Source organism: Erpetoichthys calabaricus, chromosome 4, assembly GCF_900747795.2.
Source record: "Erpetoichthys calabaricus chromosome 4, fErpCal1.3, whole genome shotgun sequence".
Taxonomy (NCBI): Eukaryota; Metazoa; Chordata; class Cladistia; order Polypteriformes; family Polypteridae; genus Erpetoichthys; species Erpetoichthys calabaricus.
The window spans coordinates 40,786,467-40,810,941 of NC_041397.2; the positions used below are offsets into that span (position 1 = coordinate 40,786,467).

General features: G+C 37.9%; 1 protein-coding gene across 2 annotated transcripts; it reads right to left on the reverse strand.

The window, feature by feature from the left end:
- Positions 1-2,254: 2,254 nt before the first annotated feature.
- On the reverse strand, positions 2,255-10,389 carry anapc15 (anaphase promoting complex subunit 15). 2 transcript variants are annotated; one of them, XM_028799380.2, is made up of 5 exons: positions 10,264-10,389; positions 6,344-6,465; positions 4,944-5,003; positions 3,267-3,404; positions 2,255-2,665 (listed from the first exon to the last, which is right to left on the reverse strand). In XM_028799380.2, exons 2-5 carry the CDS (start codon positions 6,461-6,463, stop codon positions 2,651-2,653), a joined length of 333 nt encoding a protein of 110 aa, XP_028655213.1. In that variant the 5' UTR covers positions 6,464-6,465; positions 10,264-10,389; the 3' UTR covers positions 2,255-2,650. The 2 variants fall into 2 exon arrangements, with proteins under 2 accessions (XP_028655213.1, XP_028655212.1); XM_028799379.2 differs by having other exon boundaries at positions 2,255-2,730.
- Positions 10,390-24,475: the final 14,086 nt, after the last annotated feature.

Consider the following 24,475-nt stretch of genomic DNA (forward strand, 5'->3'; position numbering starts at 1 on the left):
ATAATGTGGTGCATCTGTAAATGCCTCCTTAATGGATAGTTTCTTTGTGGTATTTCTATGTATGAACAAGCTGGTAGGCTTCTGCAGACAACCTAAACTTTCATGATCATACACTCCTCACACTCTTTCATTTGGACTGTTTCGTAAAAAAAAAAAAAAAGAATTTGTAGTGGTTCCTTTCAAGATTAACATCACTCTGTGGTAGTTGTTTCAGGCACCTGATATTAATCAACATCTTAGATTTTAAAGCCAAAGTGATTCCACATAATGGGCACATCACCCATCCATGATATTAAATTTTGCTCACTTTGTGTTTATCTTGAATTTACATTCTCATTATCATCCCACTTTCCACTGTTCATTCAATTGACATAACTGCAGTCTGTTACATTGGATAAGTCAAGACTCCAGAGTCACCTGATAAAATAACAATTCTTTGATTGGCTGCTGGTTACTGTAAAACAATTGAGGGAGGACTTCCTCCAAGTTCAGCCACCTGAACTCTATTTTGATTTAATTTGCGGTATCACTGTCAAAAATATCTTAACTGGCAAACTCAGCAGGGATATCATAAATAAACTGGCAAAATCAGTGAAAAGTATTGTCCAGCGCTGTGCTGCACCAGTTCTCTCTATGGCCTGAACTGACCAATACTTATTACTTTTTTTTTCTTTTGATTATGGCCACTCTTCCCCTCTACTATTTGTCCACTTTGTATTAATGATAAAAGAGATGATCAGTGAGGCTAAAGACAATGGTTCTCTATATATAGTGTTGAGGTTGTCATGACAAAATCATGAACTCCCTGACTGATGGGTAAATACAGGAATAAAGTTATTTATTTAATGAGGAAACAAATGACAAAGAATGACAGACATTCTCATCACATACCTTGCAAGTTTCAAAGTATTCTAGGCAGAGCATTAACAGGAAGACTCCAGATCTATCCTCCATTCATTTTTTAAGCCAGACGTTTTATACTTTTAGCATTATCTGTTTATTATAGGCGCCCATGGAATATTAATTGTGATTTAACCATTTGCAGATTTATAAGATGCAATTGCTTGTCACTTCCTTTCTATACTTCTGGTTACTATATAAATTCTATCTATCACATGTAGCATAAATTCTATGTGTTGCTCTGCATGTACTGCTGTGTCTGGCTCAGCCTGGCCCAGTATTGGAAAAGAAATGAATGGAAAAGCAGGATTAGATATCTGATCTCCTGTCTACTTTGGCCTGGAATTCTAACAATATTGCTAATATGTGAAGATATAAAAAAACACACACGCTCACACTACTGCATGGTATCTCTTATCTATGTTTTTAAGAGTACTTGTGAGGACAAAAGCACTGAAAAATTATACAAACTGGAGTGACTGAAAATGATAATAATCAGCAGACTAAAAAAAACTGAAAGCAACAATAGGCACTGTTCTTGCAAAGCTGCGTCTGACACACAGCAACCAAACAAGAGGGTTCTTTCGTCAATGCATGTCACAAAACATTATTTATTTATATTTATAAAATTATGTATTTATTTATGTGAATATTATTTAAACATCTGTATGGTCTGCTGTATAATATTGATACAAATGATGATTATAAAACATCATGATCAAACATAACTTTAGCTCAGTATTATATAGATTAACATTATGGTAATTATAATTTTCTCTTAAATATTTCCAGTGTGCCTAGACACGTTTCCAGTTCATGAAAATTACCTTATAGCTAGTCCACCATTTACAGAGATATCCTTTTTTTACTATAAATATGAAGTTTGTTTTCTACAAGGGTAAGTAAGTGGACAAGTCACTCTGACCAGAGCTATAAAGCTGGTACAGCACTAGATGTCAGCAGTGGCCCAGAGCTCTTCTTACCAGGTTACTGTAAAAAAAAAAAGTAAATGAATTAGAAAAAGAAGACATATTAATATATCATGGTTCACCCACAAACTTATAGGCTGGAAAAATGAACAGAGAAACAAACAAGTGCTCAGCAGTAAAACAAAGAAACAAACCCTTGTGATTTACACTGATCTGTGCAAATAACCCAGGAAGTTAAATACTATCAATTGTGAGAAAAGATCAAGCCCGTGAAAAATAGAATTCTTTCAGTAAAGATATAAAGTGAAGCATGCACCAGAAATATTTGCTAGTTGAGTAGAAAAATGGTATTCACCCACCTTCAGCTTATAAGAAGAACAAAATTCTCTTCAATATATTGAAACAAAAGGAGCAAGAAAAAAAACTACCGTAAAAAAGTAATTTATTAGATCTGTAAATCAAAAAACAAAGCATATCTCTCAGGCTTATAAACAAAATCTTCTTTATGGCTACAGTTATAAAACAATTCTTGTTACTCTGGTTCAATATTACATTTCAAGAGGCACAATTCTTAACTTTCCAATTAATGTGCAATCAATTAAAAATAAATAACTGTACATTTGAGGAAGATGGAAAATGTCCAACAAGTCTTGTTGACATTTACAGTAGCAAAATGAAATTGCACTATTACACCTCTCCAGAAGGAAAATGTTCTTGACCAAAACAGAGTGCCCAAGCCTTCCGGTATATTGATGTACTGTAGAAATGAAACCATCTTCAAAGTGAAACAGAGTGTCCTCTTTCCTATGCCAAGCTCCATCCTATTGTTGGGATCTCTGTAGAAAAAGAGAGTCTAGATCATCCACTGGTCCTGGTCCTGATCAGCCCCTTCCATATCCACCTAGAATAACAGACAGCACACAATCACAGTATGGCTTTATAGAAACCCACACTAATAATGAGACCAAAGAAAAAGAAGCCCAAAATATAAATCTCTAAAAACACCTCACTTGTGTTTGGGAACTATGTGAACATAATATATACAAGATGTATAGACATTTACTAATTATGTTTTTAATAAAGAGTTCCAGGAGATTTAAATAAAGAGAGCTAGACTGCAAGTTAATATACATAATCTTATGTAATTTCTACAACATTCAGAAAATCAAACAGTTCTCTACCTAAAAATACACTCCTTTAATCATTCTCTTAAATAAAATGAATAAATAAATGAACTGGAGGCTCTACACTAATCAATATCGTAGACATCTTGAACGTATCGGATTCTGGCAGAGTTCAACACCTTTTTAATAACAAGGCTTTTCATTACAATACATATAGAAGTGTCTTCAGATCAGAACAGTAATCTTCCGGACAAAGGTCCCAACACCATCAATAAAAGCATCACTTGATACTTTCCCATTTTAGTAAGCTCACCTCATTTATCTCCCCATCATCTGGAGACTCATTATAGTCATTCATTTCATCCATATCCTGCATATCTTCATCATCTTCTGAATCTTCTTCACTGTCTTCATCGTCTTCGTCATCTTCTTCCTCTTCATCATCATAATGCTTTTGAGAAACAAGCACAAGTAAGTAAAGGGATTTTTAAAATTTCTTTGTGAAATAATTACCTCTACCAAATTTTTATCTCTAAAAAAATATAAAGGCACTAGCTATAATCTGTATATTGTGTGTGAAAAACTGCACATATAATACCTCATATGTTTTAACATATGCCAATTACTCATCAATGACTGTTAAACTCAAAGGAAGATGTATGCTCAGAAAAACATACACTAATACCAAAGGCCTTAAATATTTGCTGTCTCCCACTGCTTTAAGCTGCAAGTGTAATCTTTCCCTAAATTTGCTGCTGTGTCATGCATAGCCCATAAAGATTTTTTTATTTAATCTTTACCTATATATAACTAACAATGATTAACAACTTCTAAACAACAAGGCCCAATGTAATTCTTTAGCCTAAAATATAGGTATATTCATCGTGATTGTTCCCATCCTTGTGTTATTTTTCTCAACTTCACCTCTTTAATACTGTTTGACTTCTTATGTTCAGGGACAGCTCAAGTGCTGTCTACTGGTCGCTACATTTACAGTGATGTGCAAAAGTATTTAATTCCCTGGAAAGTTATCATAATTTTCTGCATGACAAAAGATTTTTACACATATTTATCCATTCAGTATTTTTAATGTGAACTCTTATGCTTTAACAATGCATTTCTAAAGTTGAAATAAACCATTTTCTGTAGATATTTAACTGAAGATGAAAAATTCAAAAGTTAATGTTTGCGCAAGTATTTAAACCTCTGGAATTGAACACTTTTACACACCACTGTATACACTTTTTGACATCTTGATACTAGCATCTGGCTAAAGTAATCCCTTAACTATCCCAGAAAACTTTTAAAGTCTTTAAAAAAATATACAGCATATTTATAGTCAATAACTCGAGTATAAGCTGACCCAAATATAAGCCGAGGTACCTAATTTTACCTACAAAAACTGGAAAAACGTATTGACTCGAGTATAAGCCTAGGGTGGGAAATGCAGCAGCTACTGGTAAGTTTCAATAACCAAAATAAATACCAATAAAATTACCGTACATTAATTTAGGCATCAGTAGGTTAAATGTTTTTGAGTATTTATTTCAAAGAAAAACAGTAAACTAGCTCTGTAAGTGGAGAAGAGGGTCAACAAAAACAACATGGTCTCTCTCTCGCGTGTGTGTGTCACTCTCTCTCTCGCTGCACAGGGAATGCACAGGGAGAGACTGAACACGTATGGAAATCATCGGCGCACACAAACTAAAAGGGAAACTGGCTTGTTCGTATACCGAGAGTGTGGTCGTGAACAGATGCAAAAGTTTGGCAAACTTTTTGGTTGCAACCCGATTTGTATGTATTCAGAGATGTTTGTGAACCGAGGTTCCACTGTACTGTACTGTACACTCCAGCTTTCTGTTGGGTTGGCGGGGGCAGTGGGACATGATTCGAATATAAGCCAAGGGTGACGTTTTTCAGCACATTTTGGGTGCTGAAAAACTCGGCTTATATTCGAGTATATACGGTAGCTAAAAAAATGTGCACTTACCTCTGAGGCTGGTTTTCCAATAGGCACCAAATTGTTGTCTTTCTCAGCAATGCTTTGTAGCTAACAATGGTTAAACAACTGGTTATTGAACAGAAACACAATACAAACAACTATTATTAATGTACCAGCATCACATATTTACTGTTAACACTACCTGCATCAAGTATGAAGGGATCAGCCTTGGCAGAGTACCACTAAAGATACCCAACTCACCCAGACATGTCAAGGATATGCAACTTATGTATTAATAAACCTGACTGGTCTATTGTAAATAATATTCATTTACCAAATTTCATTTTATACCCTAGAGTAGAGTGGACTACACACAAGATAAAACAGTAATTTTAAAGCCCTTCATGGCATGAAAATGAAAAGAGTCTTATAAAAGATGGCATTCTTTACTTTCACTCAACACTCAACTGTGTTACTACAAATCCAAAGTGAAGGAGCACTGAACATAACCTGAAAAGCAACATTCCATTACCTGAACATCTTGGAGGTCAACTGTGCACAACCATCTTAAGGCGATAAACTTTTGAAAATTATGACATTATGCTAATCATTTTAAAGAAAAAAAGAAGGGTTTCTTGAAGGAAGTTCAACAAAACTCTATTCACACTGAAAAACTATTCAAAATACAGTATATTTCAAACTCTGTCCATTTGTGTCCTTAATGCACGTGACAAATTGACTTATAAAAGGGTAATTTTATGGCATCAAGAATGTGAATAAAATTCCTGCGTCAACTCAAGAAAAAGCGAGATGTCCACTGCTATTAGTTTGTACTAAAAAGGGTTTACAGGGTGCTGCTCACTGAAAAAAAAAAAACTAATTGGGTTTCCATCACCATTTACTAATTTCTAATGCAAAACCAAAACTTTTCTTTAACATTAGTGCTTAAAATGTGTATGTTGGTTAAAGTTCCATGCCCATATAGTTTTTGTATTCTGTGTTATGAATAAGGATATTGAAGGTCAGTTTGATGATATTAAAAAACATCACCTGTAACAAGCTCTTTTCTTATTGTTTGGCTGCATGTCTGCTTCACTGTCTGTGTTTAATCTATTTATAAGGTCAGGAAAGCATTCATTAACTGCTTTCCAGCAAAAAGACTACAAAACAAAATACTACAGTGTAGAAAATCTCACTAGCCATCACAAAGTGGAAGAATATGTGAGAGATGTTATCAAACACATTAAAGGAACAAGTCTGCTCTGGTGGAAAGTGGGTGTCAATATTAGGCTCCTATGTGACAAAGACCCCTGACTTGGTTTTCTACCCAACTATAAAAAATCAGAAAAAATACTTAGCATGCAGACTTTAACTTTACAAAAAAATATTATAAAACCAAAACTATCACTGATTTATAGATATAAGGGTATCTAAAAAAAGGTACAAACCCAGGACTGATGTTGCTGCTCCTGCTGCTGAAGTTCATTCTCATCTACACATGGTCGATCTAAGTTAAACCAGAGGGTCTCAGTCATTCGAGGGAACAAAGAGGGGAAGAGCGTTGACATTCCTAAAAAGTGTAAGTGTGCAGATAAAATTTTAATTTATGTTCTCCATCTATAATTATCTGCCTACTGTAGATATATATACTGCATTTTTATGTAAACATTACTTGCCATTTCCCTCCAAGTCTGCATAGAGGAGACTGAATTAGTTGTGGCTGTTTGATTACCTAGATGATGCAAAAAACTTTAAATTGTACTCAGTTATCCTACCTTCCACTGTGACCAGTCTTGAAGTCGTACTTGACAGTTGTCTGATCTCTGAATTACTGTACACACCTTTGCTACTGGTCATATTTGAACTCTTCACCAGTGAAGCAAAGCCAGACCCTAACCTTATCTCTCTAGATTATATGTTGAATCGTTTCATTATGCTTTGATCACTTGACAGTTTAGCTACTGTAATTTTCTTTTAAATTCTCTGCCTGTAACAAGTATAACAGATTACAAGATGTTCATAAGATTGCTGCTGCCAGAAAGACCCTAGAAAACCTGCACTAGCTTCAAGAGCAATTCTTTTTCAGATTAATGCCCTTTTTTCAACTCCTGAGGCTGTTTCCAGTACTATGAAAGGTCTTAATTTGGTTCCCTTTTAATTTTCTTGCAGAGTACACTTCTAATAATGTCTCTACTCAAGCATTTGGGCCACTTGTCTAGGCTTTTTATTTTCGGCCTGAGATCAGAATGTCTCTGAAGCGACATCTCTTGATTATTTATAGTTAAAAACATCCAGGAATGGAAAGAGAAACAGATACGCTTTTTTTTTTGTTGGTAAACCGACATTTCAGAAATTAATTTAAATAATTACAAAAAATGAAATAAAAAAGTAAACAATAGCAAGGCATCAACCTAATTAGTAGGATAGAAATTCAGAAGAAAAAACAAACTGTTATAAACCTGACACTAATTTTCAAAGACATACAAGCCTACATTCAACTGCACAAATAATTATTTTTACAAAATGATGGAGGACAGTGGATTAATAATGGGACTACAAATGTTAACTATCTGAAATTTAGAAAGACTTAAAGCAAAATCTATAACAAACATGAAGTAGATTAATTTAGTAGCTTAAACTCTGGTGGCATAATATCAATTGTTGCTACATTTTAACTCCAGGAGTGGCACCAAATGCCAACTTGGTTATTGTCTGCATGACACTTGCATGTTCTCACCACGGCAGAAATGGCTTTTCTCTTATATCCCAAGGACATGCCTGTTGATTACATAGCATCTATAAAGTGGCCGGTCCAGGATTTTTTCCTGTCTCGCACTTTATCATGCTAGAATCAGTCAAGGAGGAGGTGATGTGCATCAAGAATGTTAAAGGAGAATTACAAAATACAGACAGTGAAACAGCAGATGCTCCAAGCTCAAACTTTTCTGAGGTCTTCACAAGTGAGGAAGTACATAACCTCCCGGCAATAAATGGGATTACTAAGGAGGTACTGAGTGATTTGGAAATTGCCAAGGGAGAATTACTGCTTGGAAAAAATAGGTTGAAATCAAACAAATCTCCAGGACCAGATAATATTAATCCTCAATTTCTTAAGGAGGCTAACAAGTACATACTGTATATAAACCCTTGACACATATTTTTAGGAAGTCACTGCACACTGGGGAAATTCTGAAGGACAGGAAAATGGCAAATATTATCCCATTATATAAAAAGGGTGACAGGGCAGATACAAGCAACTATAGGCCAGTAACCTTAACATGCCTCACAGGTAAATTAATGGAAGGAATTATTAAGGATAAGATTGAGCAACACATGGCAAGTACAGGAGTTTTACCGTCAGCATGGGTTCAGAAGAGGGAGATCGTGTTTTACTAACATGCTGGAATTCTATGAGGAAGCAACAAAATGATATGATCAAAGTGGAGCAGATGATATTATTTATCTTGACTTGCAGAAAGCATTTGATAAGGTTCCATATGAGAGGTTGGGCATCAAACTAAAAGAAGTGGGAGTTCAGGGTGATGTTTGTAGAAGGGTGCAAGACTGGCTTAGACCCAGAAAGCAGAGGGTGATGGTGCGAGGAACCTTATCAGAATTGGCTGATGTTAAGAGTGGTGTTCCACAGGGGTCAGTGCTGGGGCCACTGCTATTTTTAATATATATATATATAAATAATTTGGATAGGACTATAAGTAACAAGCTGGTTAAGTTTGCAGACGATACCAGGATTGGTAGATAATCCTCTTAGTGGTGCCTGCTACTGGCTATTTTAGTAAGAAACATTGAAGGGAAATTTGGACTTGTTTAGTTACTCTGAAAGAATTTCAGGAATGATTTGGTTTTAAGGTGCACAGCATTATTCCGAACAATCAGGGATTTTACAACTGGTTATCTTTGCCCCTTAAAAATTAATTTCCCACTATCTCAGTATATAGGAAATGTGAATAGTGACAAACTAGTGTGTACAATAATTTACACTAACAACAGTAACGGAAATATTTGTAATGTTTTCATGTATTTATTTCTATCACGTACTGTAGATCTGCTACGGCTTTTAGCTATTTTTATTCTGAAAATTCAGTATTGTTATTCTTTTAATACATTGCACATTTACTTTTTTTCACTTCGAGGTTTACTAGGCAGACTTAAAGTATAGTACATGCCAGGCTTACATTTACTTATTTGGCTGACGATTTTATCAAAGTGAACTTATAACATTTATGTTGAAAATGGTTAAAATTCTTTTGGTTTTTCTAATTGGAATCAAGTAACTTGCTCATGATCACACTGCGTCAGTAGCCGGATTTGAATTCACAACTTCAGGGTTTGAAGTCCAAAGCTTTTACTCCACACTGTTTCAAAATCAAGTGTCTCTACGAGTTTTGAATACCAGAGACCCCCAATGAATGCGCACACAGCCTCTAATGAGCCCGTACCAGCTTTGGAATAATGCTCGGGGTGCTGAGGGCAATGCCGCAACTATTGCACCACCGTTCCACCCAAAATACATCTTTTACTGCAACTATAAAACGGTGGCGTGACTCTCATTTACTGTATTATTAGGAGCAGGCGTTGCCGCACTCACTACAAGACGAACAACCTGGATTGGGACCCGAGTGTAGCGAATTACACCTCAACACCCCACTGTTAACAGTGTGAGATTTATTAGGGTGGCTGGAGTGCCACCAACCGCCGAGTTCTCCCTGCAGGTTGGATGATCTGCTTGCAGGTTAACGTCATACTCGGGACGGAGCAATTGCAGGTTAAGGGTCTAGCTCAAGAATCCAATGGAGTAGAGCCACTTCTGACGTTTACTGGATTTGAACCGGCAATCCGGCGTTTCTGGCGCAAAGTGCAACATGATTGTAATTCAATTTTTTGAATCTACCAGTACTGTAAACGGGAGAAAAACAAACAGCTGATCGAATCAATGCTAACGAAGTGATATGGTAAAAACTCTTGGTAAAAGCGAAAGACAAATACTTAAATAGTGTGGTCCACCCGAACTCGGAATTAAGCAATTGCCGAATAGCATTTTTGTACTCAGTAAAACAAAATATGCCAATGATCAACAAACATACTGTTCAACCGTGTTCGTTTAAAATATTTCTTAAAGTGTCATATTTTATGAAACTTGCAAAAGAAGATATTTTCTAGGATTTAAGTTACACCACAGTTGCATACAAGACTGATCACTTTTGTCCCTATATTTTTTTTTCCTTCTATCCCGCCGAATTTCAATAGTGGCAAATTTGTTCTAATATTTATAAAGAAACGGAAGCGTACGTTAAGGAAAAAAACGATTGATTAACTAAACTTGCAAAAACAATAATAATCACATTCTTACCTCCAAAATACAACGCCTGCGCTATTTAAACATCAACCGTCCCATTCGCGACTATTCTTGTACGTCACTCAAATGAGTCCCCCGCGCTGCATCTTACTCAACGTTACGTGTTCCGTGCAGCGAACTCTAGGAGACACAAGACGATATGGTTTTGAACTCTAGTGCTATTATTATTATTATTATCATCCACCCCTCAATGCAGGAGCTGCACCTTCCATTACTATTTTTACATGTAGACTTATAACACATTTTTCTTTTAGCTTTTGGGTCAGTCTTGCATATATACTTCGCTTTTGCCTTATACAGTATATTAATGTCTTTGTATTAATCATATGTTTGTTAACTTTTGTTGCCCCTTTCCTCGCCTATTTGTTTTTAATACGCACAGCACTTTGGTTGAGTTATTGTTGTTTTTAAATATTCTTATTATACAAAAATTACTTGCTTGCTTAATGCTATTATTAACAGGCTTTGGGTTATTTCCTTCTAAACTGAACAATTCTTAAATGAAATAATGGAGACCTCATTTCTGAGCATTCACAAACACACAAAAACAGATACAGGCAATTAGGCTACATTGAACTCGAATAAGCTTGCTAAAAAAATTAAATTTAATGCAGTTTCATGACACACCAAGGTCAATTAAGGGGTAGCAGGGTTTGATTAACACGTCTAAGATATTGCATTTCTTGTCTCTTCTTCCAGTTGAAATATTCATGCTTTTTGTTACTTTCTTATACATTCTTGCAAATAATAGTATTTAGCTTAATTTGCTGTCAAAAAGCATTAAAATTACAGGGAATATTGGTCACTAGCACAAATCAGCCTAGCTCCTAAACTCAAGAAACAGGCTCTATGGCCTTCATGGGCCTAAAAGAGCCTAGGCTTTAATTTCACAAACTTTGAGAAGAGAACCAACAAATCCCTGTTTTAAATGCAAAAAGTTTTCTTTATGATTAAGGATTACAAACAAAAATATAAACATTTTCTAAAATGATTTGCCTGCAAGAGGTAAGTCAAAATTGTACTCTCTCTGAGTAACACAGAAACAGAATGATGCATACTTTTATAACTATTGTACCTCTCTCTCCTAAATGGTCTAACAAAGAATACAATAAATCAGCTACAGTTATTTCAAAATTCTGCTGCCTAAGACCAAAAGGAGAGGGCACATTATGCCTATGTTAAAATCCTTACACTGGCTACCTGTTAGTTGTTGTAATGATTTTATTTAATTTTTATTAATAGTTTATAAGACATTACATGGCCTTGCACCAGATAATCTCTTAGAAATGCTTTTGGTTTATAAACCAGGAATGTCTTTCAGATCTTCCGGTTCTTCTCTCTTAGTTGTTTGATGAAGCAGAGCAAAACCTTTTGGTGATGCTTCTTTAAGCCGTTATTCTCCAAACCATTGGAACAGCCTTCCTGAGGTTATGAGAGAAGCTGAAAACATTGATATTTTTATGCATAAACTGAAACTCATCTGTTTGCTCTGGCTTTTATACTTTATTATTTGGTCATGTTATCATTTTACTATCATTTCTTTTACTATGCATACATTTAGTATATAAATCCATTTTAATTATTAATGTTGTATCAATCACTCTGAATTGCATATGAGTTGTTTGAAAGGTGCTATATATAAATAAAGTTTGTTTGATTGATTGATACAGTGTAGCATAACAAAGATGAAAATCTGAGGCCACCTGACAATGTAGCATTTTCCATATATATATACTGTACAGTATATTGCATTCCATCATGTGCAGTGTTGTATTATTCTTCAGCTGCTGTTTGGGGGTTACATTTCAGTTGTCAACAGGTGTATACAAAGGGAGTATAGCCGCCATCTCTCAAGTAGCCATCCACCAACAAACTCACCATATTTGACCTTCTGACACACTGCCAAACTGGCCCAGGTGAAGGTGTTGTGTGTATTCCCAGGCTAATTTGCAACAAATCATGCTTGCTTCCCTTGAGCTCTATTATCTGCCTTCTTCATTTTTACACAGAAGACAATGAAATACTGTATATCTAATCACACATCCCACTGGACCCTTTCCATCTTCTTATCTGAGGAACTGCCTCCAGGATATTAAGCATGGATGTCATCTAATCTTCTTATGTTAAATAAGGTTAAGATAGAAGTCGTGTTGATAGGGTCCAAGGTTACTCTTTCAAAGGGATTCTCCTCTCAGTTTAGATGGTACTATTTCTGGTACAGTTTGTAATCTTGCTGTTGGCATTTCTCTTCATATCTTTCTGATCCTCTTCAATTTTATACATCAGCTCAATCCCTTAGGCTTTCTGACACTGGTCTTCTCTGTGCTCCTCACGCTGTTGCAGCCAGATTATTTGCCAGTAGCCATACCACCTGCACTTCAGAACAGGTAATTCACTGGAAGCTAAGCGTGTTTGGGCCCGGCCAGTACTTGGATGGAGAGACCATCTAGGAAAAAGCTTGGTTTTTTTGTGGAAGAGGTGAGGCCTGGTCTGTCTTGACTTTCAGTTTAACCCTGGCAGAAAAACTTCAGGGGTCTTCAATGACACTATGAAGCCCTGGGTGATAAGGACACATCCTGTAGGGTGGTAAGTGTCCAGAGGCATTAGAAAAGAGAAAAATGATCAGACAATGAAAGAACAACAATACAGGCAAAATTCATGGCCAGACGACTGGCAAACAGTCCAAGAGCCAGAAAGACTAATAAAAAGAGACAAACAAACCAAAAATCACAAAAACAAATTATGATGCCTACCAAAAAGTTTGTAAATAATCCTAATGCTAACTTCTAATTACCACTAGCACAAGATTATTATTATTTTTTTAATTTTACTCCAAAGCAAGGATGTCTGGACATGCACATTGCCACTTTTCATGGGTGGGGCAAAAATAACGCAATCAATCACATGACCTCCATGGCACATGACTGACAATGGGCATGGCGATAGTGAACAATTCGGTCATATTGAAACACAAAAAAAAATGGTGGCAGCTGCTAAATATTTTTTTCTAATACAAAGTGGTATGGAAGTGACATCAACTGATATCACCATCACAATGGCACTAAAGTGCTATAGCTCCTTCTAGTGACCTCAGGTGTTCCTGCACCCTCCTAGACCAATAGAAGCATACAGCTGAGAGGTTGTCTGAGATGTTCTGAAGCACCGATTTGCTTCACCTTTCCAGTTCAGTACATTCATGTGGGTTTACAATCGGACTAATCGAAAAATGCATGATCACTGTTGATTTGTTATTTGGTTTGCAAAAAAGGCAATTAAAGCTAAAATGCATTTTTATGAAAATGAAGAGCAAAATAAACTTATTGAATAAATATAACTTTGTTCTAAATGCATTTCGATCAAAAAATGTAATTTCAGGCTGACCAAGTTATATGCTTTATTTTAAACAATTGACAACGGTAAAAGGTCAGCATTATGGTACGGCTTGGACAATTCGTGCAACTTTGCTTTGTCTGAATTGTCTGAGTTGCAATTCTGAATTCATCAAGTATTCAAGTTGTATTTCTAATTAGACAACTCAGATTTACCATCTGTCCGAAAGCACGTATATGTTGCTCTGTGGTGATGCACTACCATCTTGTGGCCAGTAGGACTGTTTACACTAATCAGGGTCCCAGATTTTTGTGTAACCCAATGTCGTATAGGTAGCAGTACATGTACGGTATGCATAAAATACCACATATATATTACAGTTAAAAAATATGAATATATACAGTACATTGTCACACATGTGCGCATGGGAGATGGTTTACAGGCTCAGATAGTGTCATTTCTCAGCCAGACCAGGGGTTGACGCTGCCTTCTAATACTCTCTCCTTTTGTCTCTCTGCTGACAGACTGAAGACCGTGCCTCCCAGTAGCACCGCCTCTGTTCCTCCCTCTGATGACGTCACTTCTGGCACCAGATAATGATGTCCTATCTGGTCGCTTCCTGAAATTCCACCTCTTCCTGCTTATGCAATATATATATACCAGATAACCCAATTGTTAACCAGTTCCATTTTTAACTCCATTTTGTAAAGATGTGTTTGTTGTTTTTCAACCTGCTTTTTTCAGTATACAAGGTGGCCATCGGCAAACATTTTTCTGCCTCCGACTTTTTTCTGTTACAACATATATATGTTTCAGTAGAATAAGTTTTCGTTCTTCTTTTGTATGCTAGTGTTATTTATGGGCAGAGGGGCTGTTGGTCCAAAAATAGGCATAGTATACCACTATGGGTCTCACAGAATATAAAAATAACACTGATTACACTGCCATTGAGGTCAGAAATCCATTCAGGCATTTTTAAATCTTAATCTAAAGCAGAGTTGCAGAGTACCAAAGACCAGCAGCATTGGGCACAAGGAGTAAACCATACTGGGCCATTATACGACACAATGCATAGACATTCACAAACACACACACATGTCCTGTCTGTTACCTAAATATAAATGATGAATCAAGCAACACATTTTACTATGGATTCTACCAAAAGCAGAACTGTCAGGACAGTTTGGGGGGATCTCAGCCTGCTGGGAGAAGCTACTGCTTAGGAACTAGATAATGCATGTGTGAATTTGACAGGGAGAACGGGCAAGTTGGCCTTATTTATGGTTACACTTGACCTCAAAAGGTGTAGTATACTGACTTAACACACATCTTTAGGATGCGAGAAGAAAACTGGAGTCCTTGGAGAAAAATCCATGCCAACATGGGGAGAGAATATGCTGACTCCCCACACTCAGTTGTAAAGAATTCCATGATATGCCAATATGTGCATTCATTCATTAGCAGAATCTCTGTTCTCCATCACAGGGCCATGCAGAGTTTATTCAGGCAAAATCAAGTGCAACACAGGAAATAGTCCTGGATGAGATGCACTAAAAATTAATGTGAAGGGAAATCTTGCAAATTTCATATTAACAGAGAGGAGTCAAACCTGCTGTAAAACCAGGCTGTCACACATACGTATTTAAGGATATTTTGTTAATTACTTAATAAAATACTTTGGAATATTGTAAGGAAATATTATTCATTTTCTTTGTTTTACACTGGTTTTAACTAGTACACAGAGCCATCTTAACATATGGGCGCAATGGGCACTGGCTGGAGGCCAAGGAGCACAGGGACCCACAATGTTTCTGGTGGCTATATATATTTCTGTTTTGCTGTCAAAACAGGGGCCCGGGGTCTATGATGTTTACAAGAAGGCCCTGCTTAGTGCAGTGTTTAGTGCTGCTGTTTCATGAATCATGCATTCTGTGTTTGAATCCTGTGCTTATGATTGGCTGCCTATGTCTGTGAGGGTTTTCCTTTATCCACGTTGTTTTTCTCCCACATTTCCAAAGACATGCTGGACATTTTAAATGATTTCAAATTGACCAGAGTGTGGGAGTGTGAATCAGGGGCCCTGTGGTGGACTGGAATTTTTTCCATTTCCTGCCTTACACCCAAGGCTGATGGGATTGGCTCCAGCATTGTGACTCTGACTTGCATTAAATGGTATGGTATTAGTTTCTACTGTACAGATTTACCCAAAACATGCATTAAGCATGTTTTTGTTGGTTTACAAAGACCAAATCGATAAAATCTAGGAACGCATATAGTGCCAGCATGCTATTGTACTTATACACTGATAATACAACACACATGCGGGTACATACAAATAACACTGCAGTTAATTTTATTATCCTTTGGATCAGGCCTTATGGAAAAGTCTAGGGGTAATTATCCAGTGGTCTGTGTGTGAATCTCAATGCTCCAGTACAGTGACAGGGACACTGTGATGCAGAAATGTGTGCCATCCTTCAGATGAGACATAAAACAGTGGTCCTCAAAAAAGATCCCTGGGCACCTTTCAAAAAGACTAGGGTGTTTTACAGGTCCTGGCTAAATTACCCACCACGGCCTTGTCCTTTCTGGCCCCTGTTCCTTATTTGCTAATTATCTCTCTCACCCCTTCACTGCTTAATAGCTAATGTGTGGTGAGCATAATGAATGGTACACATTGGTGGTAGTTGAAGTGGCTCCCCACTATATAAATGCAATGGAATAATGAATTGATTAAAGAATTGATTAATTAATTGATTAATTAAGTCTGCTCTAAATTTGACTTTTCTCTTAAGTGTCTTTTCGACTAGAAAAACTTTTAACACCGTGTGGAGTTGTTTATGATACTGGAGGTAGACAAAGACTTTCATTATGTAGACTGAGGCACATAACCACCACTTTTGTCATAATGCAATACTATCATTATTCCTTATATTACTGCAAATCTGTTTTTGACAAACTACCCCTAGCCATTGTACAACTGACAAAATACATGCAACCCCTATATAAATTGTTTTAAATGTGCATTAATCTACCACAACTTTCCAGCAGCATCACTGAAAGTATATGTTGTTATTCTTCCTTGAGAAAATTCATAATTTCAATAAAGTCAGTGAAAACAGAGACTCAAGCACTACTCTAGAATCACCAGTAAGTGCTCATTTGAACTTAGACTTGGTGAATGGGACAGTTATGGCATATGATTTAAACATGAGATGTGACAATTTAATTCCAGGGGCAGTTGTGTATTGTTGCCCATGTGCCTCGACTCTTGATAGATGAACAGAAAGTTTGGACTAATCGTTTTGCAATTTAACACGTTTAACATGATTATTACAGGCGATGAAACATGGTATTTCCATTATGACTCAGATGCAAAATTGCAAAGCATGCAGTGGAAAACACCAAGATCACCATGGCCAAAAAAAAAAAAAGACAAACAAGCATGGTCTTGAGCTGCAAGCGTGACATGAGTGCTTTTTTTCTGCCGTGGTGAAGTTGGTGTTTTCCACTTCATACTTTGCAGTTATGTTTCTGGGTCATACCGGAAACACATTTTGTCGCCAATAATAAACTTGTTTAACAAGAGTTTATTTGCAAAAAGATAAGTCACAATTTAAAGTTAATATTATTCTAGAATTAAATTGCCACATCTCGTACCTGTCAAGGTCTTCAAACCATTCACTGACTACTTATACCACTGGGTCAGGGGTATTGCACCATTGAAGATTCCTCTACCATCAGGACAGAAATGCTTCACTGCAAGATGAAAATTACCCCTCAGAATTGCTTTGCATTTGTAGACATTAACTTATAACTCTGAGGTAATAAATAGAAATTCAGGTTTGAAGACTTCGCCTGGTGTGTGTCACACATGTACTTGTCAGCTTTATGAGAACAAGTAAAGAATGACTTATCTGACAAGAAAATTTTTCCTGTTCTCAGGAGACCACTGCTTGCTTTCTTTGCACCTACTGGCTTTCAAAAATGCATTTTTGGGGTAATGGGGGCTTTTTGTGCAACATAAGCTGACCATAGTGTCTTTCTTCCTAAATAGTCTATTCCTAATTAATCGAGATTGTGTCTGAGATGAATATATGCAGGGTCATAATCCTACCTTTATCTTCCTGTCCTCTGCATCTTGCTCTGTTACACCTACCACCTGCACCACATCCATCAACCCTCTTTTAGGCCTTCCTCTTTTCCTCTTACCTGGCAGCTCTATCCTTAGCATCCTTCTCCCAATATAATCAGCATCTCTCCTCTGCACATGTCCAAACCAACACAATCTCGCCTCTCTGACTTTGTCTCTAAACCGTCCAACCTCAGCTGACCCTCTAATGTACTCATGTCTCATCCTGTCCATCCTCATCACACCCAGTGCAAATCTTAGCATCTTTAACTCTGCTACCTCCAGCTCTGTCTCCTGCTTTCTGGTCAGTGTCACCGTCTCCAACCCATATAACATAGCTGGTCTCACAACCATCCTGTAGACATTCCCTTTCACACTTGCAGATACCTGTCTGTCACAAATTACTCCTGACACTGTTCTCCATCCATGGGAGTAGATTCATACCTAGTGGCATGGATCGTATACTATCTTACAAACAGACCTCAGTATGTGCGTCTCGAGAACTGCAGGTCTGACATTGTGGTCAGCAACACAGGAGTGCCGCAGGGGACTGTACTTTCTCCGGTCCTGTTCAGCCTATATACATCTGACTTCCAATACAACTCGGAGTACTGCCATGTGCAAAAGTTCGCTGACGACACTGCTATCATGAGCTGCATGAGGAGTGGGCAGGAGGAGGAGTATAGGAACCTCATCAAGGACTTTGTTAAATGGTGCACTCAAACCACCTACACCTGAACACCAGCAAAACCAAGGAGCTGGTGGTGGATTTTAGGAGGCCCAGGCCCCTCCTGGACCCCGTGATCATCAGAGGTGACTGTGTGCAGAGGGTACAGACCTATAAATACCTGGGAGTGCAGCTGGATGATAAATTGGACTGGACTGCCAATACTGATGCTCTGTGCAAGAGAGGACAGAGCCGACTATACTTCCTTAGAAGACTGGCGTCCTTCAACATCTGCAATAAGATTCTGCAGATGTTCTATCAGACGGTTGTGGAGAGTGCCCTCTTCTATGCAGTTGTGTGCTAGGGAGGCAGCATAAAGAAGAGGGTCGCCTCATGCCTGGACAAACTGGTGAGGACGGCAGGCTCTATTGTAGGCATGGAGCTAGACAGTTTGACATCCGTGGCAGAGAGACGGGTGCTCAGCAGGCTCCTATCAATTATGGAGAATCCACTGCATCCACTAAACAGTATCATCTCCAGACAGAAGAGCAGCTTCAGCGACAGACTACTGTCACTATACTGCTCCACTGACAGACTGAGGAGATCGTTCCTCCCCCAAACTATGCGACTCTTCAATTCCACCCAGGGGGGGAAGTTAACATTATTCAAAGTTATTGTCTGTTTTTACCAAATTTTTATTACTTTTTAATTTAATATTGCTTTTTGGTATCAGTATGCTGCTGCTGGAGTATGTGAATATTCCCTTGGGATTAATAAAGTATCTATCTATCTATCTATCTATCTATCTATCTATCTATCTATCTATCTATCTATCTATCTATCTATCTATCTATCTATCTATCTATCTATCTATCTATCTATCTATCTATCTATCCATTCCACCCTGCCTGCACTCTCTTTTTCACTTCTCTTCCACAATCCCCATTACTCTGTGCTGTTGATCCCAAGTATTTAAACTCTTCCACCTTCGCCAACTCTACTCCTTGCATCTTCACCATTCTACTGAGCTCCCTCTCATTTACACACATGTATTTTGTCTTGTCCCTACTGGCCTTCATTCCTCTCCTCTCTAGAGCACATCTCCACCTCTCCAGGGTCTCCTCAACCTGCTCCCTACTCTTGTTACAGACATTAGCAAACATCATAGTCAATGGGGACTCCTATCTAATCGCCGCTGTCAACCAGTTCATCACCACTGCAAATAAGAAAGGGCTCAGAGCCGATCCCTGATGTAATCCCATCTCCATGTTTAATGCATCCTTTACTCCTACTGCAGACCTCACCACTGTCACACTTCCCTTGTACGGTACATATCCTGTTCAGTAAATTACACTTTGTCAGTGTGAAAAGCTTAACTATTTTAAAAGTGTCGATTGTACACTTTTCAGTATGAAGTCACATGTACTCTTAAAGTGTGTGAGATTTTGCACCTACAGTGTTGATTTAGCTCTTATCAGTTTGTGGTGTAGGGTCATCAGGCATGGTTTACATTCTGGCATCAGGTTTTATGACCACATATCTTTTCTGACATCAACCATGGCTTTTGGAGGCGGGTCTAGCATTTGATTGAAGAGTCCAAGCTACAAGGCAGAAGCTTTCCCATGCACACAATGCATGTTTGGTTTTCTGTAGAGGATGTTGTTCTTTTCAGGTACTAAGAACTTACCATTCACCCTGTACTGTTTGCAAAAACCAGATGGCATGCAAAAAGGGATGTGACAGTGGAATTTTCTGGAAAAGCAGGCTAGACCATGATTTCAAATTTAACTTTTCTTTCTAAAGTACCTGAAAAATAAGAACTCTTGCAGCTTCAGTCTCATTACAATTTGCCTGCAATTCTTCAGCCTGGTTTTTGCACTGGTCACATTATAAAACTGCATTAAATTCTGATTCTGATAGCAATTTAATGCCTTGAAGGAAATGCTACCATTCAGGGGTACTTTATACTGTAACTCTATTGACAGTTCTCTTATGTTCTGTTCTGCTTAAATTACATTGGACGCTATCAGAACTACCCATCAAACTGATTTCATTATATACAAAAAACTGATGATAATCCACCATTATTAGCATTTAGAAGTTTGAGGTGATGTCTTGCAGGGCTCAGTAATGTTACACATTATTGCTGTGAGATATCAATGGTAAAACTAATATTCACTTTCACTTGTATGCAGATAATACTTAGCTATGTATCTTCTATCATGTCCTTAGTTACCTGCATCAGCAGTGTAAAAGAATGGAGGCTTGGTTAAATACTTGTATATGAATGCCGGAAAAACAGACATGTTATTGCTAGGTAGGACTCATACACTATTTAAATTATTAGCAGGTCTAAACATTTTCACAGCCTAGGATCACAGCAGTCTAAATTCCACATGTATTATCACACCATCTGAAGCCTACTTCTTCCAGCTAAAAATGATGTTTCCTTAATATGCAGGATACAGATATATTAATTCATATATTTATTTCTAGCAATGGCGTTTCTGCATTAAGGGCCAGTGGGCCACAGCCTCATCAAATGTTTTGCTAAATAAGTAATAAGTTTCCCCATGGGAAATTAATTTATTCTTAAAATGTTTATAGAAACCCTCAGCATTATCTTCCTAAGTATTTTTTTCTGGTTTTCTATTATATGCTAAATGCAATTACTTACTCAGAAAATATTGCTTCTTGTAATATGTGAAATGGTCTTTATGCTGAATCAGGTCAGTTCAGGTTGAGGAGCATGAACTGGTACAACACGTTGCTGCACCCACAACACGACGAAACAGCTCCCAGGCAGACACAAGGTCCAGTCCCACCCGCTGGAAATGGCTATCTATCTGCCATAGTCAGGTGTGGAATGGGTGTTGCCTTGGCCTGGTCCAGCCACTTGGGTCCTTAAGAATGAGTATCCTGTGAGCCAGATCACCCTCGAGGAATAGCGCCACATGGCCATAGTGCAGTAACTGACACTCCCTCACAATGCAGGTAATGTGCCTCATTAGGGACTCTGTGAGCAACTGCTCATTCAACACAAAATCAAACCAGCAGTACCCAAGGATTCTCAGAAGAGACACAGTACCAAATGAGTCCAGCCTTTGTCTCAGATCACTGGATAGTGTTCATTTCTCACAACCATATAGCAAAACAGGTAGAACTAGTACTCTAAAGACTTGGACCTTTGTCCTTTTGCAAAGATATTGGGAGTGCCACACACCCCTTTCCAGTGACCTCATGATTCCCTATGCTCTCCCAATCCGACTACCGACTTCATAGGAAGAGTTACCAGAGACATGAATGTTGCTGCCGAGGTAAGTAAGCCTCTCGACGAGGTCGACACTCTGCCACAGGCAAGCACACTGCCGATGGCTGTGTCAAAGAGGTCATTGAAGTCCTGGATCGTGGTTTTTACCCAGGAAACTTGCAGCCCAGACGCTCAGAATCCTCGCTCAGTCTCTTGAAAGCCCTGATCAGAGCCTCCACTGACTCTGCGAAGATCACAACATCATCAGCAAAGTCAAGATCAGTGAATCTCTTTTCACCAACAGATGTCCTACAGCTGCTAGACCCCATGTCCCTTCTCAGCACTCATTCCATGCAAGCACTAAACAGAGTACAAGCAAGAAAACACTCCTGACAAAGCCCTGAATAAACTGAGAAAAATGCAGAGGTTCTGCCTCCACTCTGCACAGCACTCAGAGTATAGAGGCCAGTGTACAGGCTGACCAGGACATCCAGCAAGTTTGGAGGATCCTGTGAAGTCTCAGGATGTCCCTTAGGTTAGCTGGGTCAACTGAGATGAACACTTTATGAAAACTGAAATGCCTTCTATGGAAGAATAAGAGCACTAAGAAGTCAAAGAATTAAATAACAAGTTTCAATATCAGAAAGGATTGGCTTTATGGATGGAATTTAAAGGGTAGCAAGTGGGCATGCCCCCCAAGAGATGCAAAATGTTACTAATGTTACAGATAAACAGTATTTTTTATATTCCATTTTTTTAAGGCCACAAGCCAAAGTGAGTATTTTAATAATCAATGAATACGGTGATGTAGGTTTAGTGCCGATGCCTCACTGGCTGAGGTTCACCCCCATGCTCATAATTTGTGATGTTGCTCTGTGTAGGTTTCCTCTAATAGTCCAAAGGCATGCAGATTAGGTGAACTGGTGATTGTAAATTTCCCCCAGTGCCTGTGTGTTCACCCCGTGATTGACTGCCCAGGTGTTGTTCCTGCCTGCACCCATTGCTTGCTGGGATAGGCTCCAGTAGCCATTTTACCCTGCTCTGGTAAGTGGTTTTAAAAATAGATGGGTCATTGAATATTAAGATCTGTCCTGACCTAAGCAACTCTCTCTCTCTTGCATGTCATTTATCCTTAAACAGAAAAACATTCCACACAATTTCTACCACAGATTAGATTTTGATTCATATTTAGCTTGAGAGAGGTCACTTTAATCTGCATTTTTTGTATTCAGTATTTTCTTTTTACATGCTAGAGAGATGCACCTTTAGGCAAACTGGTTCTTGGTAGTCAGTCAGAGCAACTGAAATGGCTGTACACATGCCCGAGTGCTCATGGGCGTCTTTACCAACAGCAATGTGGCATTCTGAGCAAATCCACCTTACATATCACACTCCCCCTTTACAAAATATTAAAAAAAAACAAAAATGTGATATCTGACTTTTTTAAAATGAAACAAATAAATAATTGAACACACTCCAACTTTTAAATCAGTTAACTAAGCCCATAAATACATTGGAGTGTTACACATGCATACATTTTAACTTGTTAAAATTAAGAAAGTAATTATTTTAAGCAATTGTTTTTTAAAAAGCAACATTTTCAAAAATGTAAATATCGTTAATTGTATTTGTATACTTTTTTTGTAATTTTAATGTTTAAATGTGTTGATGAAACTGAGATGTACAATATATTGTAAATTTACATTACAAACAATTTACCCTATGTGACTTAGGATATGAAATAAATATGCACCAGTAGAGTTAAAACTTGGGTGACATGGTAGCTGCCTCACAGTAAGGAGACCAGAGTTCATGTCCTGGGCCCTCCCCATGTGGAATTTGCATGTTCTCCCTGTGTCTGACCGGATTTCCTCCTACTGTCCAAAGACATGCAGGTTAGGTAAACTGCCAATGCTATACTGGCCCTGAATGTGTGTGTGTTTGCCATGCAATGGACTGGTACCCAGGGTTTGTTCCTGCCATGGTTGCTGGAACTGGCTGTAGTCCCCCAAACCCACAATTCTGGTCTAGATTAAGTAAGTCAGAAAAATGACATGATTTATGAGTCTCTAAAAAACGTGTATTTTTTAAGGTTTGTCAGGCCATCGCCCAAAATTTCAAATTTTGCCCTTGACTGGCTCATAGCCTATTTAAGAAAATTATTGCAGTCAAAGTGGTGTTCCTCCTGGATTGTAATTTGAGGTGCCTTAATTATCTGGTTATTTGTTGGTTGCTAGCTGATGGTTAAGGAAAATAAATGAAGTGCTCTGAATCTTAAACAGGCCCATATTCAACTATCAGCTCTAATTTTCTAATTAAGAAAGTGCTAGGAATGAAAACCAGCAGCCACTGCATCCTTACGGGATCCCAGTTTGAGACCCCGAGTTACAGGTTCCTGTATCTTGAAAAGCAAGTCAGTTAAAACGAAGGCAAAAGAACTTTGTTCCATTAGAGGTAGTATAACTGGTTACTAATTTTAAAAAGCAGTTGGAATAAAAGCCTTAAACCATTGCAGCTCTGCGCCGAGTGTGACACACCTATTCTATGGAGTAGAGGGGCTGATGAATGTAATTTGAAATTAGGCAACTAAATATGCAAATGTAAGGATTATCGGCACCCCCATCCTCGCTTCTTTCTTCTACGTTTTCAGATCGTGTGTAGTTTTAGGAGGCTTTAAGGTGGGTGCGGGAAAAAAAAAAACTTTCTAAAATGTTTTTAATCAAACATATTTTGGCTCATGAAAGATACGAACATCACGTTAAAACTTGACAATTTTCATTCGTTTTGTTGACGTAAATCAATGCGTGGACGCACCATTTACAATTTA